This window comes from Poecilia reticulata, linkage group LG2 (genome assembly GCF_000633615.1).
Source record: "Poecilia reticulata strain Guanapo linkage group LG2, Guppy_female_1.0+MT, whole genome shotgun sequence".
Classification (NCBI taxonomy): Eukaryota; Metazoa; Chordata; class Actinopteri; order Cyprinodontiformes; family Poeciliidae; genus Poecilia; species Poecilia reticulata.
In genome coordinates, this window is record NC_024332.1 from 16,676,450 (window position 1) to 16,692,030 (window position 15,581).

A 15,581-nucleotide genomic window follows, 5' to 3' on the forward strand; every position below is an offset into this window, starting at 1 on the left:
TTAAAATTTATGTCATGAATTCAAGAAAAAACTGACTCATTCACCTATATTCTCTCCTTATATGTATCTGATCATTTAAATAGCTTTAAATGATCATATAAATGATCAGAGCTTATATTTGTTCATCTATATATTATATCCATATTTTCTAATTTTAAGATGAACTTAATTAGGTCAGCAGTAATGATCCTGTATCTGTGGCTTGATCGAATCATGCTGAATGCTTTTTTTTACAACCTCGACGCGAGTCGTAAAAGCTGCAGCGGGCGAGTGCTAAACGGTCAAAATCCTCTTAACTTCGCGCTGACGGGCAAAAGGGACTTCGTTTCATACTCGCTGCACATTCCGCACAACGGCAACAAAATGCAACCGCTTGTTCCCAGCAGCTCGCTGACACCTCCGTAACCACAGTCCCGGTCGGCCGTACAGCTCGGCCTCTTGGCCAGCTGCCCTTTAAATCTTAAAAGCATCTGGAAACAATGCGGAGCAAAATCACGTCTTTGAGTCTGAGGAGCCAAGGAGAGAAAGCAAATCCAACACTCTGCTCTGATGCTCATGGCAAAGCTGGAGTGTAAAAGGGTTTAATAAGCCGGTGGGTTAAAAAAAAAATTAAAAAAGAAGTGGGAATTCCCAGAATCCCCTGATAGACGCTCTGGGAATTCTCATGTTTCTCTCTCAAGGACACTTACTCTTTCGAAACTGCTAATGCTTCCCATGCTTCCCAAGCGGCCCCGCATTCTGCTGGCACCCTGGTGACAGATATCAAGAGACAACGTGAGACACGGTGCGAAAAGATACAAGTGTTTGATAAAATAAACAATTAGGGTTTATGTGACATAACTGTTTTCTTTTTAACTCTTTAGGATAAAACTGCTTAAAAAAAATAAATAAATCGAAGAAATGCGCAGTCGTAAGGAAAATCTGAAATGGGAAGATGGAAAGAGGGCGGATGCTTTCAGAGGTGGTAGCATTCAGTGCGGTGGTTGAGCTAAGGTCTAAGAGATAATAACAGATGGCAGCAGAGACTCTCTGAATGCCTGGATCCCTTCACTAAGGAATTATTGTGTTGTCTCACTGGCAGATATGGGTCAATCCAAATCCCTTTGGATGAGCGCGACACAGAAACAGCAACCACCACAAAGACTGAGCTGGGTGGGGACCAAAAAAAAAGAAAAAAAAAAAAGGTGGCTACCTCCAATCAGGTGGAGAGAAAATAAAGAAGCAGAGCAAAAACTTGGAGAGAAAATATCTAACTAGGGGAAGGACTGTACTAAAATAATAATAAAAAAGAAAAATCTCTACTTATTCCTACCCTTGCAAAGATGTTTTCCAGAGAGCTGGTGAGGGAGGTGCGGGCTTTATTCTTGAGAATATCGAGTTTGAATCGACTGCCGGTGGCTGAGCCGTCTCCTGCAGCCGTGCTGTTTGTTGCATTCTGCAGAACATCAAGAAAATCATCATTAAATGACGTGGGAACGGTGGCCATTTTAGGTTAGAAAGCATCAGACGCGTAAAACTAGGAAGAAAATGTTAGTTGTCAAATTTAACATCCAACTCTGTTTTTTTTTTTCTAGTGTTTTACACCATCATTTCTAAAGATTAAGAACTTTACAGACTGAATTCAATTGAATTTTAGATTTAGAAACTGTTTGTTTTAACAGAAACTTTCCCCAAACATAAGGGTATGTCTGCAAATTTCAAAACTTACTGCTATTTTTATTTTAGCCACTCATATTCTCACCTGACCATGAGCACTTAATGATAGTGGGGGGTTAGGATACTTGTCAACAGCAACATTAAAAGGTGTATGACTCGATGGTTGGTAATAGGTTTCTGGGTTTCAAAACCACACTAATGTTTCTCTTAATAACACCTGACAGACAGACAGAGCAAGGCGTTCTCCAAGCCTGTGGAGTAAAAAAAGCAGTTTTCTCCTCCCTCATCTGTTCCTGGAAGATGTCAGTCACCTGTGTGGAACAGCTATGAGTGGATTTACCCTGAACTTTTCCCTTTCGTTTAAAAAAAAACACCTAAAAATCAGCTGTGAAAAACACAGATAGTCACGAGTTAGATTTCCTGGAAATCTGCCCATCTCTCTCTTTTTGAGTTTCCACTGCAGGGCCCTTTTTCTAAGAACCAGGAGTAGTTTTGCGTAGTTCATATTATTCCTATCTGTTTCCACTGCAGACAGGAATAACATCTGCAGATAAAACTAATTTTACCAGATAAAACTAAAATAATACCAGGAAATAAACTTAGAAAAAGACGCCATGTAGGGAGGTAGTGTTTTGTTTTGTTTTTCTTCCATTTAGCAGGAAGATTTGTCTAGATGAAAGACAGTGCTAAACGTTTAAAATCGGTAGATTATTTGCAGCATTCTAGTTTAGTCGTAACTCGTCAAAAGCTCATATTTTCTATTAACTTTAAAAGTAATGTTAAAATTATCTGCATCTTTTTTTCAGAAATCAGCTGAGGAAAAGGGAACCAATTCTTTATTTTAAATGTGCAGTTCTGTGGTAAAAAGAAAAACAGTCCTAACGGATCACTGAAGGAACCTTTGAGAAGCAATGTGTTAATGGTTAATGATTCTTTGGGACACATTTCTCAGGTTTACTTGTTAAGCTTCTGTGAATACTCAAAGTTTCCTCTGACTCTGAAATGCTTTTAGTACACTTTTAAAGTGCAAGCCCTGTGAAATCACTCCGTCTCTCAAAACTGGTGAAACACAAAAGCCTGAATCTAAAAAAAAACACATTAAAAATAGATCACAGTTAGACCTTTCCGTGGATTTTATAGTGATTCCCTAAAAGAATTATAATGTGTCGTTGCTGCATTAGGATAATTAGTGGGAGATTTCATTAAAAATCCCAGTCTATATTTTCAAATCCTTGATCTCAGAGCGAAACAACGCGTTTAAAGGTTTTTGTGTACCAGTCATTATGCATCTGGGAATTCATATTTTTGAACCCAAGAACAAGTAAAGCACAATAATGATGCGTCTGCCATGGGACATTTCACATCTCCTTTCACAACTCGTGATTTTTACTGAAAATAAATATCATTATGTGACTCCAGGAAGTAGTATTCGCCAGCAAGTTAGTTTTATTATGGGTCATAATTTATCACACAAAATCATAAAAAAAAAAATGCAATAAAAAATTCATGATTAAATTTTTCTGATTATCTCAATAATTTATCAAATTACAAAAAACAAACAATACTTTATAAAGCTTTACGTGTCTGACACACAAACCTTTGTTGTTGTTGATGCTTCATAAGGTATCAAGAAGAGAGCTTGATTTGGTGTGTGTGCATCTAGTTTTGATATTTCTGGTTTTAATCCAGCATGCAGTTCAGCAAAAAATTTTAGGGCGATTTAAGATATTTTTTTGTAAAAAATAAATTCAAAATACTTAAAAATACCACAAAGGGGTTTACTCTGATACACACTGATGCAAAAAGCACTTAAGGATGAAATGGGTTGTTAGCCACCGGGAACTTTTGGCAACTTGGGGAAAAACAAAAAACAAGCAAACAAACAAAAAAAAAACGGATAAGAATATTTAGTTGGGATTGTGGCTTTAGCTCTCGTGACGGACTATGCTGGAGAAATATGACATTCCTAAATGTTGTTAAAGTAGCAATTATATAATAAAAACATGCAATGCTATATAATAAACCACAACTTGTTAGATTGAAACTGACTGAAATGTTTGGTTTAGGGATAAAAGTTCTTTGATTAAATAAATGTCATTTCTTTTCTGTGTCTTAATTTAGAAAAAAAGAGAAACGTGTATGATATCAATGCTAAATAATAAATTTCTTCTCAAATATCACAGCTTACTGGACTCATTGAAAACCATTCAAGCACTCAGTCCACCTAAGTGAAGACCGGCCCTTCTTCGAATCATCAGTAACCTTGAACACAAAATGTTAGAAATTGCTAACAAGCATAAATGAGGGTAAAGTTCGCTGGTTTAAATAAAACTCCCATAACAGTTTTCAGATCCTCTTCAGGGTGAAGAGTATACCTGAGGGGTTTCTCCGATGTGAAGATGAGATTTCTGCTTGCTTTCACAGAGCTGCCTTAGATACATAATCGCCAACTCATTCTCCTCTTGGTCAGACCCAGGCTTCAGTCTCTGGAGAAACACACACACACACACCTTAAAAGACGACAACAAGGAGACGGTGTGCTTTGAAGCTAGCAAAAGGAAGCTGTGAAAACCTGAACAGCTCTCAACCCAAAACCATTAATGTGTCACTTATGGCAACAGGAGAGAGAGAGTGCGCTTACTTGAACTCGCTCGAAAATCTCTGCCTGCTCATTATCGGTCAACAGGGAGAGATATTTTTGGATTGCTAGTTTCGCTCGGGGTGGATAAAGACCTGCGGAGAGAAAAAGGTGCTCTGAGAAACAGACTCATTGTCGTACTGATCATCAGTACGAGTCGGGGGCGCAGCGGGGTGATGGGGTGCGTGCTGCTCGGATCACGGGGGGTGGGGAGGGTGCTTACCCTCAATCCTCTCGCAGAGCTTGTGCAGGTCGTGCATGGGGCACGCTTCGCAAAGCTGCACCGGGGTCTTGTTGCTTTGCAGGGCTGCGGCGGTGGAGAAGGCCTGCTTCAGGGTCAGCATCACCTCGTCAACCTGATACATAAACAGAAACACAAGCTCTTCACCTCTTGCTCTCCGGTGTAATTTTCACTGACATCACCCCCAGTGCAACTCACCAACGACTCGTTGGCGCACTGGAAGACGTAGCACACGTATTGACTGGGACCAGACTCCAACTGGTCCCGGCAGATGAATCCAAAATGATCGGTCTGCTTGACGCCCTGTTGAAGACAGAGGCGAGTAAGAAAAGTCATTTTAGAAAACAAAAAAAACTTTGAAATGTATGTACTGAATAAGCTAATGATCACTCAACTGCAGTACAGAGTGAAGCATAATGGTCCCATTTTATCAGTAAGTTACCAAAACCACAAGGCAGTCCATTAGCTCGGAATAGCAGTCTCTTTCGACGCATTCAAACAGCATTACATATGAAAAAAGGGGCCACATTTCCACAGTATTTCACAGATAAAAAGTTAATTCATTGTCAGTTTAAATGACAAACAAAAAAATCCATGTTGATCTGTGGCCTGGATCATCGTACTGCATTAAGTTACTCTGTTCATAACCTGGAGCAGCAGCAAGAAGAAAAAAAAAAATTAGGCTTTCCAGTGTAAATAATGAAAGACAAAAAAATGAACCAACCTGACAGCAGGATGAGATATCTTTGAAGTTCTTTTCCAGCACCACTGTTTTACTGTCTGGACTAATAAGGTTCACTTCAAAACGCCCAACCTGTGCAAAACATGTAAATACAGATTCGTTTAAAGCACTTAAAGATATTCACGCCCCAGAACGCTATTGATTCAAGTCCTAACTTCACTGTGTTTTATTGTGGTTTTGATTGCCCAACAGAAAAGCGTGGCGTGGAAGTTAACTGGACGGAAAACATTGCAACAACTGTTTTTGCCTTATGGCCCAGTGAGCTCATGCTTTCTCTCCAAGTCTCTTGGGGTTATATCTGCCAGCTTTGCACATCCAGAATCATTTGTCTTTGTAAAAGAGCTCAAACTCAATCAGGCTGAATGAAAAGTTTCCCTATTAATCCTATCACATGAATATACTTTGATGTGAATCACTCCATCGCAGCCCTGGCTGCATGTTTACAGTTGTGATCTCACTAGAGGGTGAACCTCTCCCCCAGTCTTTCTAATCTATTGCAGCCTCCAACAGGTTTTCGTCCGGGGTTGTTCTGTATTTAGTAACCTGCTAAAGAATCCACACATCATAATGCTGTCATCCCCATATTTCAAGAAGGGGCTGGCACCTCCAGAGTGACACGCAACGTTATTTTTGCCACCACACACACACGTCGTTCTGCATGCAATCCGAAGTACAATTGTGCTTTAATCTGCCAATAGCCAGTCCCTCCAGAATGTTGCGATATTTTTCGTGATTGCTGCAACCTAACATTACTGACTTTTACAAAATGTTGCAGTCAAAGTCGCAGATTTTTTAAAAGCTTTTCTCATAACATTGTCTTACACACAAAAAACGTTGAAATTGCTGCTCATGGCCTTCCAAATAAGAAATTATATTAACATGGTTAAAGTGCAAATAATATTTTCAAGTACTTTTTTATTTTTAGAAATAGCACCGCTGTAACAAATAAAATAATGTCCTGGAAGTTGTCAAAAGGCAAAAGAAGAATTGCACATTGGCCATTAAAGTTAACATAAACTCTATACACTCTATAAAGCAAAACGAACAAAACATCTCAAGATGCTTTAGAAAAAAAAAAAGTGCATCAAAGATGCAGGTTCGACTGTCAACATGAAAAACAGTCAAATTAGAAATGGGCTAAGAAAAAACATTAAGGTCATTGATCAGATTTTTATCCAAAGAAAATTGCGACAGTGAAAATTGCAACTGTAATTATTAACTAGGTGATTTCTGAACACAATTGGTTGCACAGATTTTATTTAAGCATATCAGAGATAAAGAATGACACTGCACACCACTGTTTTGTGACTTGTATTTCTAAAAATGTTAAAACCCATGTAGCATTTTCCCTTCCACTTCACTGCTTTGCAAACCTTTGTGCCAGTCTGTCAAATAAAACTCATGTAAAACAACTTTCCAGGGGTATGGATTAATTTTTCTGTTGGCTGATTATGGTTTTAAGGACAGGTAAAACGATCTCCAAATCAAAATATCACATAATGCTAAATTGCTTGTTGATGGGCAGAAACACGCTCGCGCCGACTCCGAATCAAGGCCAACGACGCAGCCGGCCAACGGTTTTTCCAATAATTGACCGCTGTGTGGAATATCATATTGAGCGTCGTGCTCTAGTTTTTAAAATTAGCCTCATGAGGAAACGGGCACGGCGTTTGAGGAACGGCAGCTGGCTTGCACTCCAGTCCCACATGTTTTCAATAAAGAGACTTTGAGTTTACACAGGAGCAGAAATGTTGCTGAGAACAGTGGCAAGTCTGTACGCTACACCTGCCTGGCGCGTGAGCGTGGAAATGATTTGGCGGTAGATTTAGGCCGAGCAGCCTGAATGCAGAGAGACTTGATGACGAGACGCAGCCGACATATTCCAAGACACTCATCCGCAAAGAACGGACACTGCAAGCAACATACTTTATTTTTTTTGCTTGTTTTGCAAAGATGCATTGCTTTTTTACACATCATTCAAATCAAAGCAACTTCTCTTCGATTTTTGTATCCTTTACCTGAAACAGCATAGTGCGGTTCTTGTCGGAATCGGACGGCTGGACGTTGTTGGGCGCGCTGGCGTGTCTGCGACGCGTGGGACCCATGATGACTCCCTCCCCCGGCTTCCTCTGCAGGCTTCCAGCCAGGCTGCTGCAGCGTGTGCGAAACTCCTGAGGTTCCTCAAACCCAGAGTCCTCCAGGATGCACTCGGGGAAGGATCCTCGCAGACTGCTCTGACTGCCACTGCTGGGCAGGCATTTACCTGGACCAGATAAAGAAAACCTTCAACTTGACGTATAGCTTAGATTAAGAAGAGGTTTTTCTTTAGCCTTTAGATATTACTCTTGGGTATTTTTTTTCTGGTTGTTGCAAAGAACGGCTTGATGTGCAACCAATCAGACAGGTTTCACTGTGTTTGAACATGTTTCTTTTCCGTTAGAGTATTTGTTTTAGCATGGGAACGCCTGGCCTTGATTTGACGATAAGTGCTCAGCAATTTTTTTTTTTATGTGAACGCGACTCAGACTGTGTAAGTACTGCATTTTCATCTTGAGTACTTTATTAGATTCTCTTCATCAGTCCCATCTTCTGTTTCTTTAAAAGTAAAAATGAGTGGAGTGTTTTCGAACCAGCTCCCGTCTATAGAAACGTGTAACTATCTGGTTAATTTACCAATTACCATTGTGGCACAAAATGAGAGTGAGATCATCTAAACATACTGGCGGCCAACACTGTGGATCCTGAAAACATGAGATTACTCCACATCCTACACAATAAGGTAATTCTTGCCAATTATTTTTACATGTTCAGAATAAAACAAACTGACTAAACTGATGGTCTTAAAATATCTTCCTGTGTTTATTTTTGTCCTAATTCGCTGCAGTTCTCCTCCCAAGCAGCAAAAGCCACAACTGAAAAAGATAATGCCACTCCACATCAAAACAGTCCCCACAGGAGTTCATTCTCAAATGTGAGCTTCATCTGCACGGACTGAATTTTACTGACGCAAACATTTATTTGTTTACAAAACTAGATTTCAGCTCAAAACTAAATACTGAAAAGCACCGGCATCACGTCGGCCTGCGGCTGTTAATTATGATGACTCACATGACCAGATATCAGTGGTAAACTACATGGAAAATGTTCAGTGTGATTAATCAGAGAAATTGTTTGAGATAAAAGTATTTCCTAGCAGAAATATAAAATAATGTGTTCACATGAGCGCTAGATCTTTTGGCGTCTTTGATTGAAAACACAGCAACTCTAATCTGAGTCTGACTGACTTCATGCTGCAGTGAAGTTACTGCCATCTCACAACTACCCTACAGAATCCCACTTCAGACCAATTTGGAGTTCTCTCTTAAACATGTGATTTGCAGGGCAGAGGTTGTCAGCACTGAACTTTTAATTGTTTTTTTTCTTTTTTCCCTTCACCTGTGATCAGGTCTTCTAGTCCAGGAGCTTCTAGTTCCTCCGTGGTACTGCTGAGGGCAGTGGAAAGCGGGTCTCCGTCTCCAGCGATGAGTAGATCCACGGGGATGGTTTCTGTGGACCCTCGCTGACCGTTGAGAAGTCGCAGGCGCTTACGTTCAGTCTCGTGTTGGCGAAATTTTTCCACGCAGTCATCAATGAGGGTCGACGAAGCTTTCTTGTGACCCACAGTAACCTGGATTTTTAAATCGGAAAAATAGACAACTTTCACCCGAAGTACATGAAACATGAAAAAATGTACGTCTGTTTTTTGTTTTGTTTTTTGTTTTTTCAGGGAACTACCTTGCCACAGTAAAGCACTTCAAACTTCTGGGAGTTGTAGAACGCCTCATCGGCTTCCTGTTTGGGTTTGGCATCTTCCTTCAGAGCCGATTTGGAAACTTGACGAATGCTGCTGATTACCTCTGGGACCTGTGAGTAAATACAGTGGAATGAGAGCAGATAATGACTGAGGAGACCTTCAAAAATAAAATTAAAGTTCATAAAACCACAAGAAAATAGGAATAAAAATTGTGGTTGAAACATAAAAAATTTGAGAGACACAAATGTCTTTCCAACGCACTGCAAAAAGGTTTGAAAGTGAAATTAAATAAAGCCTAAAAAAATTGCTTTCGTTGGATGATCACTTGTATGAAAAATAGGGAAATTATATTCATATATTTTCTCTACTGAATAAAACACAAACCAAAGTCAATGTGAATCACTAAAACTATGTTTTGAAGACATTTCCTGACTTCATACATTATTCTGCATAACTAACATGACCCAACTTCATGTAACACAATAAAAAAAAAAAGACAAAAAAAAACGCCACGGCCTTGGTGGAAAGCAAGGCTCAAACAAACAGACTGAACTCCAGAAGAAATAGACAAGGAGTCATGGAAAAATCAATACGTTACTGGACTGAAGACAAAACAGAGGGCTGGAAGAAACCAGAGATCTGAAGGTGAGCCTGTTTGTGCAGCAGTGTGTTGGAGGAAGAGTTCGTGCTATCAATACACTCGGTGCAGCCTGGTAACATTCATACAGGAGAAAAAAAAACCCAATAGGAATAAATTTTGTGAGAGAAATTCCTAAGGAATGTCTAGAAACGTAAGAGACATTTGTTTTACTTCATATCTGTACAAGATAAAGAGAAAACTGACCAAATACAAAACTAATATACAATGTTGAGAGCTAAGACAGTGGATTCGTCCACTCTGTAAATGTATTACAACGCATTAGAGGTGAGACTAGTGGAAGAAGACGCATCACAGTGAAATGGAAGGAAAACAGGAAGAGGATGGTTGGGATTGAAACAAAAACATCCTGCAAAACATTTGACCGACTTCCTATTAGGACATCAAGAAATCCTGACAAGATTTCTTGCAATTTTCCTGCAAGGAAGGGAAAGGGAGTTTGTGCCTTACATCCGGCTGCAACGGTTAAAAAAAAAAAAAATTCTAAAGCTGATCCGTGCCAAGCTGGTGACAAGATATTGAAACTAGGAAGAAAATTAAGGATGGACGGACATGCTTGCTAAGTGATCTTCTCAAAAGAAGTCTGTAATTATCTTGCTAGCAGATTGCAAAGCCGCTTTGTAATAATTCCTTGACATCTTGTGAGGCTGAGGAAGCCAATTTCCTGACACAGGTCATCAACGGTGGAAAAAAAAAAAGCAGACACGAGATGAAGATGGCAACCTTTGGTCTGGCAGACCAGACAGCAGACACCTCTGGATCCGATCGATTCAAAGTCCTCGCTTCAATCAAAGCAGCGCCGTTTCTGCAAACCCCGAGGGGAACATGACTGGACCATTTTAAGATTTTAAGAAAGTTATTCACTATGCATGAGTAAGATGACGCCATAGCACCATTTGGGCTTATCAATTATTTATAACCTACACAAAATAGTCTGTAAAGCAGCTTGTTCCAGGTAGGAGACCGACCAAGACAGAATTGGCTCCCCCCCCCCACATTTAAAATCGGTTGAAACGTAAACCCTATAATAACTCATTGTCATGCTGATTTAACTTTCACCCATTTCTGCCTGGATCTGTGGAACCATAACAGCAATGTTGGGTGTGAGCAAGGACTGTCAACATAAATGCCAGCAGTGAATCTCAGCTTTTATAGTCCAGGAGAAAAGCAAACATTACGTGAGCTGATGGATTGCGGGGTGAAATACTATGACCTCCCCACAGACAGTCGTAATAATATGAGATCATTTACACACTGATCTATGGTTTCTGCAGGCAAGCCAAGTTGGATTTCTTATAAAAATATAGGTTACCACTGGGCTGATACACAATATGCATGAAAAAAAAATAGACACTCGGACTTTGTGTCTCCTAAACGTTTCAAACAAGAAGTCCTTGTTAAAACTGGGAATAAAAGAAGTAAAAAAAAAAGTATCTATTTTCAACTGTATTTAAGATCCAGGATAATTAAGAAACTTGTATTTTTTAAGTTTTGTGTATATTAAAAGGGAGGCAAGGCTGCAACCTTCATGCCACAAGGAAAGACTAAACTGTTCCCTATTCTGCAGATGTACTTCTCTATCTCAAGAACAGACATTCAATCAGCAGTTCAAAACGAGCAATAAAAGCTAACTAAACTTAAAAAAAAGGAAAAAAAACATGGTTCTTTGCATATTTTACAACCGAGCTGCAAACATAAAACATTACATCATGCCATGCTTTATTCAATAAACACCAAGTCTAATTGCAGAACCAATGTATTCAATAGCTTGAAGGAGATCCTTTATTAACCATGACCTGAAATAATAAAATTTTCCAAGACTTTGTTTGGTCCCCATATTTCTCACTGTTGTTTCAGCTGGCGAAGGAGTACCAACATTTTCTTCAAAGGATGTTTTTTATTTTTTTACAGTATTTTGTCAGACAGCGCTCATCTTTACTGCTGAAAATATGCTGCGTTTTGAGTCCACGGACCCTGTCATGTTTGCAAAGTTAAAAGTCAAGGTTGGTTAACTCATTTCATTAACCCCAGCAAGCTTTCAACACTAACACAGTTAGACATCAGTGGACATCTTTATGCGAAGGTCAATTCACCTCTCACTTTCAGCCACAGTTTCACATTATTACAAGCAGAATTACTTGTAATTATTAATTATATTAATTACTTTTTAACTCCTCTTTCCTGAATCCACAAGACTGAAGACTCTGTTTGAAATGTCAAAGGTTACCAAAGAAGATAAACTGGGCAGCCGAATTTAACAACATTCATGTCCCAACATAAAACAGAAAGGCCCTTATGTCACCTTAGCAGGAGGTGGAAGATTACAACATAATCCACAAAGATGGGTGTAAAACAAAACAGTTTTTTTTTGTTGTCATCAACTAATGTAGTTGTATAAATATTAGGAGTTAAATATTGCGACAGACAGCTATCGCCTTCATTTTCTAACCCTATGGAAACATTTATAGGAACAAAATGCACAACTAAATTCAGTTAAGAAAATTAGGCAAACTACTTGTTCTGATTGATAGTGATTTAAAAATGAATAAAAGACTACTGTATTGGACTAATTTAAGTGACTAATGTCCAAATGAATCATTGTGCGTGCGTCAGTTATTGTCTCAATAAAAAAAGAATAGTAATTGTGAGAGTTGGCCCATTTTAGCTACTTTGGTCCATTAATAAAAGTTTATCTGTTGGGAAAATCTGGATTTTTAACATGTCACAAAAACTGCAACAATGCCAAGCCCTTTTGATTCCGTTTCAGCATTCAGTTTTGCTCTGTTACAGTTAATCTGATTTACCTAAAATAAAGTTCAGTGATGACCCCACGACGACCTGCGTGAAGCGCTTCAGTCGGGCGTCAGACTTCATCACAGTACTGAAGCAGAATTTGTGAAATCTACTAACAATATTTTCACGGCTTCTGATAATGGACTTGGGCTCTTTATGCCGATGATATTCAGATATTTTTATCCATAAATCCTAATGAATCCAATCAGTCAGGTAGACTACAGGTAACTCTTGGAGAAATAAAAATCTGGATGAATTGTCATTTTTAAATATCAGCGGATAAAAAGCAGAAAACAGTGAGAGTACAACAAAATTAATAGGGAGACATATTTCTCCATTTGTCGGTTCTCTGCTAAACTATAATTATGTTTAGCCGTGTTTGTGATTGAAGTCCGAATTTTGACATTACAAAAACCTGCCACTTTAAGAGGGTTTTGCACACTTTTGAGAGACACTGTATAAATTATTCTGATCTGACTTCACAACAGAATCATTGCCATGACAAAAACACCTAAAAAGCGACATAAGCCAATGTAGGGCGATGCCCTTTTGAATCTTCACCTCTCAAACAGAGGCAGCATGCCCGGTTATAACAAGTTGCTGCTCTCCGCCTCTTAGTTTAAAGCAAACGAAGTGGCAGAGCTCAATCTGTAATCTACAGTGAAATACGACTCGCCAATGCAGTGCACTTATGTGCAGTGTTTCTTATGTGCAACGGCACGTGGTACTGTTCAGATCCACCTCCGTTTTGTCTGGATATCACAGGAGAATACAGATTCCAGTGGAGCCAGTCCACTTCTGATCGCAACTTAAAAAGCAGAGGAGCTTGTGGTTTACGTGATGGGCAGGCTCAAGTTCTCTGTTGTTGGCTTTATAACGGGATCACGCTATTACAGAGTCAAAGCTAGATTTGTAACTGTGGCTTCAAGCTCCACACTAAATCGCAGAGATTCTGAGGAGGTGAAAGGTTAAACTCAGTGGAATGTCCTACTCTGACTATGATGTTAATCTATGTGTAGATGTGAGAAAACTCTTAAAGAAACACCCCAAATGTAATATTTTATGGTTGGACATAAACTCTTAACTTTATACACGAGAGCTAAAGTTGAAATTCAAGTCTAACCTGATTTGACACGTGACCAGCCAAGTATAGAGACAGAACGTGCTTTCACGCCACATCCGAATGTTTAACTTTTTCTTTATGCATGCAAAATCAGATTTGCAGTTTGCCACAGGCCGTGCAGGAGGCCTGGCCTCTCCCTATTTTATTTAACCTTTCCCTTCAATTTAATGCATGCAAGGACTCCCGACTCTGGCTTTACACAATGAGTTCCCATCATGTCCTCAGCTAAGAATAAATTTGGAAGCAGCTACCACTCTGTCAGCTCAAAGTCTGCAGCAATATTTCTTTGAACTTTTCCGAGACAAACAGGAGCTTTCCGAAAGCACAAGAAGCTGGTTCTGAACAAACAGAGGATACGCCTGGCAGATAATCGAATCAGTAACAATACACTCACAGCAGGGCGTTGTGCATGACGGTGGCACATGGGCAGAAAAACCCGACCATCACACGTAGTCCACCTTTCATATGTTGCATGCGGCCAGACCAGTTTTCGTTGCGTAATAGTGACTGAGGCATGTCCACGACGACTCTCCAACTGTAGACTTCAGCTGAGAGGCCGCAAAGTACTTCTACTCTTATTTTAGAGCGCAAAACAGACTCTGTGCTCGGGCCCTCCAAATACCACTGGAAACATGATACAACACAGGCGCACTTGACATGAGCGCAAAACCAGAGCATATCCGTTTGTGAACATTATTTGTGCGTATTTCCCTGGGTCACTGGGGAAACAAGACAAACACGAGCGAGTGTGAAGCTTCAGATTGGGTTGCCGGCTGGGAAGGAATCGTATGTGCGCATCCTGATGTTTAGATGTGCAAAAATAAACTGGCAAATTGCTCATTAAGCTTGTGATTTTTTTTTTCATCCTTTTTACAGCTAATCTACAGCCAGGCAAAAATCCCAACATGCTGCTTGGGTGACTGAACCACACGGTGAGGCCTTTCAGCGCCGATAAGACAGCAAGACGGCACATTGGTTTTTCAAACACCAACTCCCACGTTCCTGGTTTTTGTAATGTTTTCAACATTTCAGTTTATTACTCAAGACTGGCATGCTGATCAGCATGTAAATGTGCTGACTCAATATTGTGCCTGTTCAGATTTCAGGAGAAATGTCTCATCTGCATCGATTGTGACAGCTCCAATTTGGAAAATACAAACCAACAACAAAGAGTTACTTTACAAGAAGTGATGGGATGTTGACATCTGCAACAAATACCACATGCAGAGAGCCTCACTGTGTTTCATTGGGACTAAACACCAAACTGTCACATAGCTGAGTTATAAGGAAAATCATATGTAATGTAAAAATTTGCATTTGTACAATTTGCATTGCAAAGATGCATTTCTATTTATCCCACTAAAAAGTTCTGTTCAGATAATTAGCAATGGGTATAATTTAACTTCAGCATAAATGCAAATAAAAAACGGGTAAGAGACTCAAGGTAACTCTGGAGGAGTTACAGAGATTTACAGCTCAGGTGGGAGAATCTGTTGCCAGGACAAGTTCTAGCTGTCCATTCCACAAACATGACCTTTAAGAAAGAGTGTCAAGAGAAAAGCAATTCCTTAAAAATCAAGTCATAAAAATCCAGCTTGCAGGCAAACATTGCCGGAAGTTGTGTAGAATGCAAGCAAATATATGGAAGAAGCCACTCTGGTCAGATGACACCTAAATTAAACTTTTTGGCTGTACATGCAAACCACCGAAGCAAACATCACAGACCTCCTGTGAACTATGGTGGTGGGGATTTTGTTTCCTTGGAGAAAACAAATCAGAGGTCGCAGAGATTTCTTGATAGAAGTTCACCTAAATATTTTTTTCAAAAATTCTAGATACATAGCAAAAGCTACACTGATATGGTTGAGAGCGAAGCTTATTTATGTGTCAGATTGACCCAAAAGTGCAGACAAAGTCAAAGTCAAAACGTGGCAAAC

General features: G+C 39.6%; 1 protein-coding gene across 5 annotated transcripts in view; it reads right to left on the bottom strand.

The window, feature by feature from the left end:
- tbc1d4 (TBC1 domain family, member 4) overlaps nucleotides 1-15,581 on the bottom strand; it is a 34,986-nt gene that overhangs the window by 16,406 nt on the left and 2,999 nt on the right. For all 5 annotated transcript variants that reach the window (XM_008433586.2, XM_008433579.2, XM_008433571.2 and 2 more), the window contains exons 2-11: nucleotides 9,052-9,180; nucleotides 8,713-8,944; nucleotides 7,296-7,540; nucleotides 5,260-5,349; nucleotides 4,734-4,838; nucleotides 4,518-4,650; nucleotides 4,298-4,389; nucleotides 4,032-4,142; nucleotides 1,313-1,435; nucleotides 690-749 (exon numbers count right to left, since the gene is read on the bottom strand). In XM_008433586.2, the coding sequence (XP_008431808.1) occupies nucleotides 690-749; nucleotides 1,313-1,435; nucleotides 4,032-4,142; nucleotides 4,298-4,389; nucleotides 4,518-4,650; nucleotides 4,734-4,838; nucleotides 5,260-5,349; nucleotides 7,296-7,540; nucleotides 8,713-8,944; nucleotides 9,052-9,180 (1,320 nt within the window). The remainder of the gene's footprint in view (nucleotides 1-689; nucleotides 750-1,312; nucleotides 1,436-4,031; nucleotides 4,143-4,297; nucleotides 4,390-4,517; nucleotides 4,651-4,733; nucleotides 4,839-5,259; nucleotides 5,350-7,295; nucleotides 7,541-8,712; nucleotides 8,945-9,051; nucleotides 9,181-15,581) is intronic.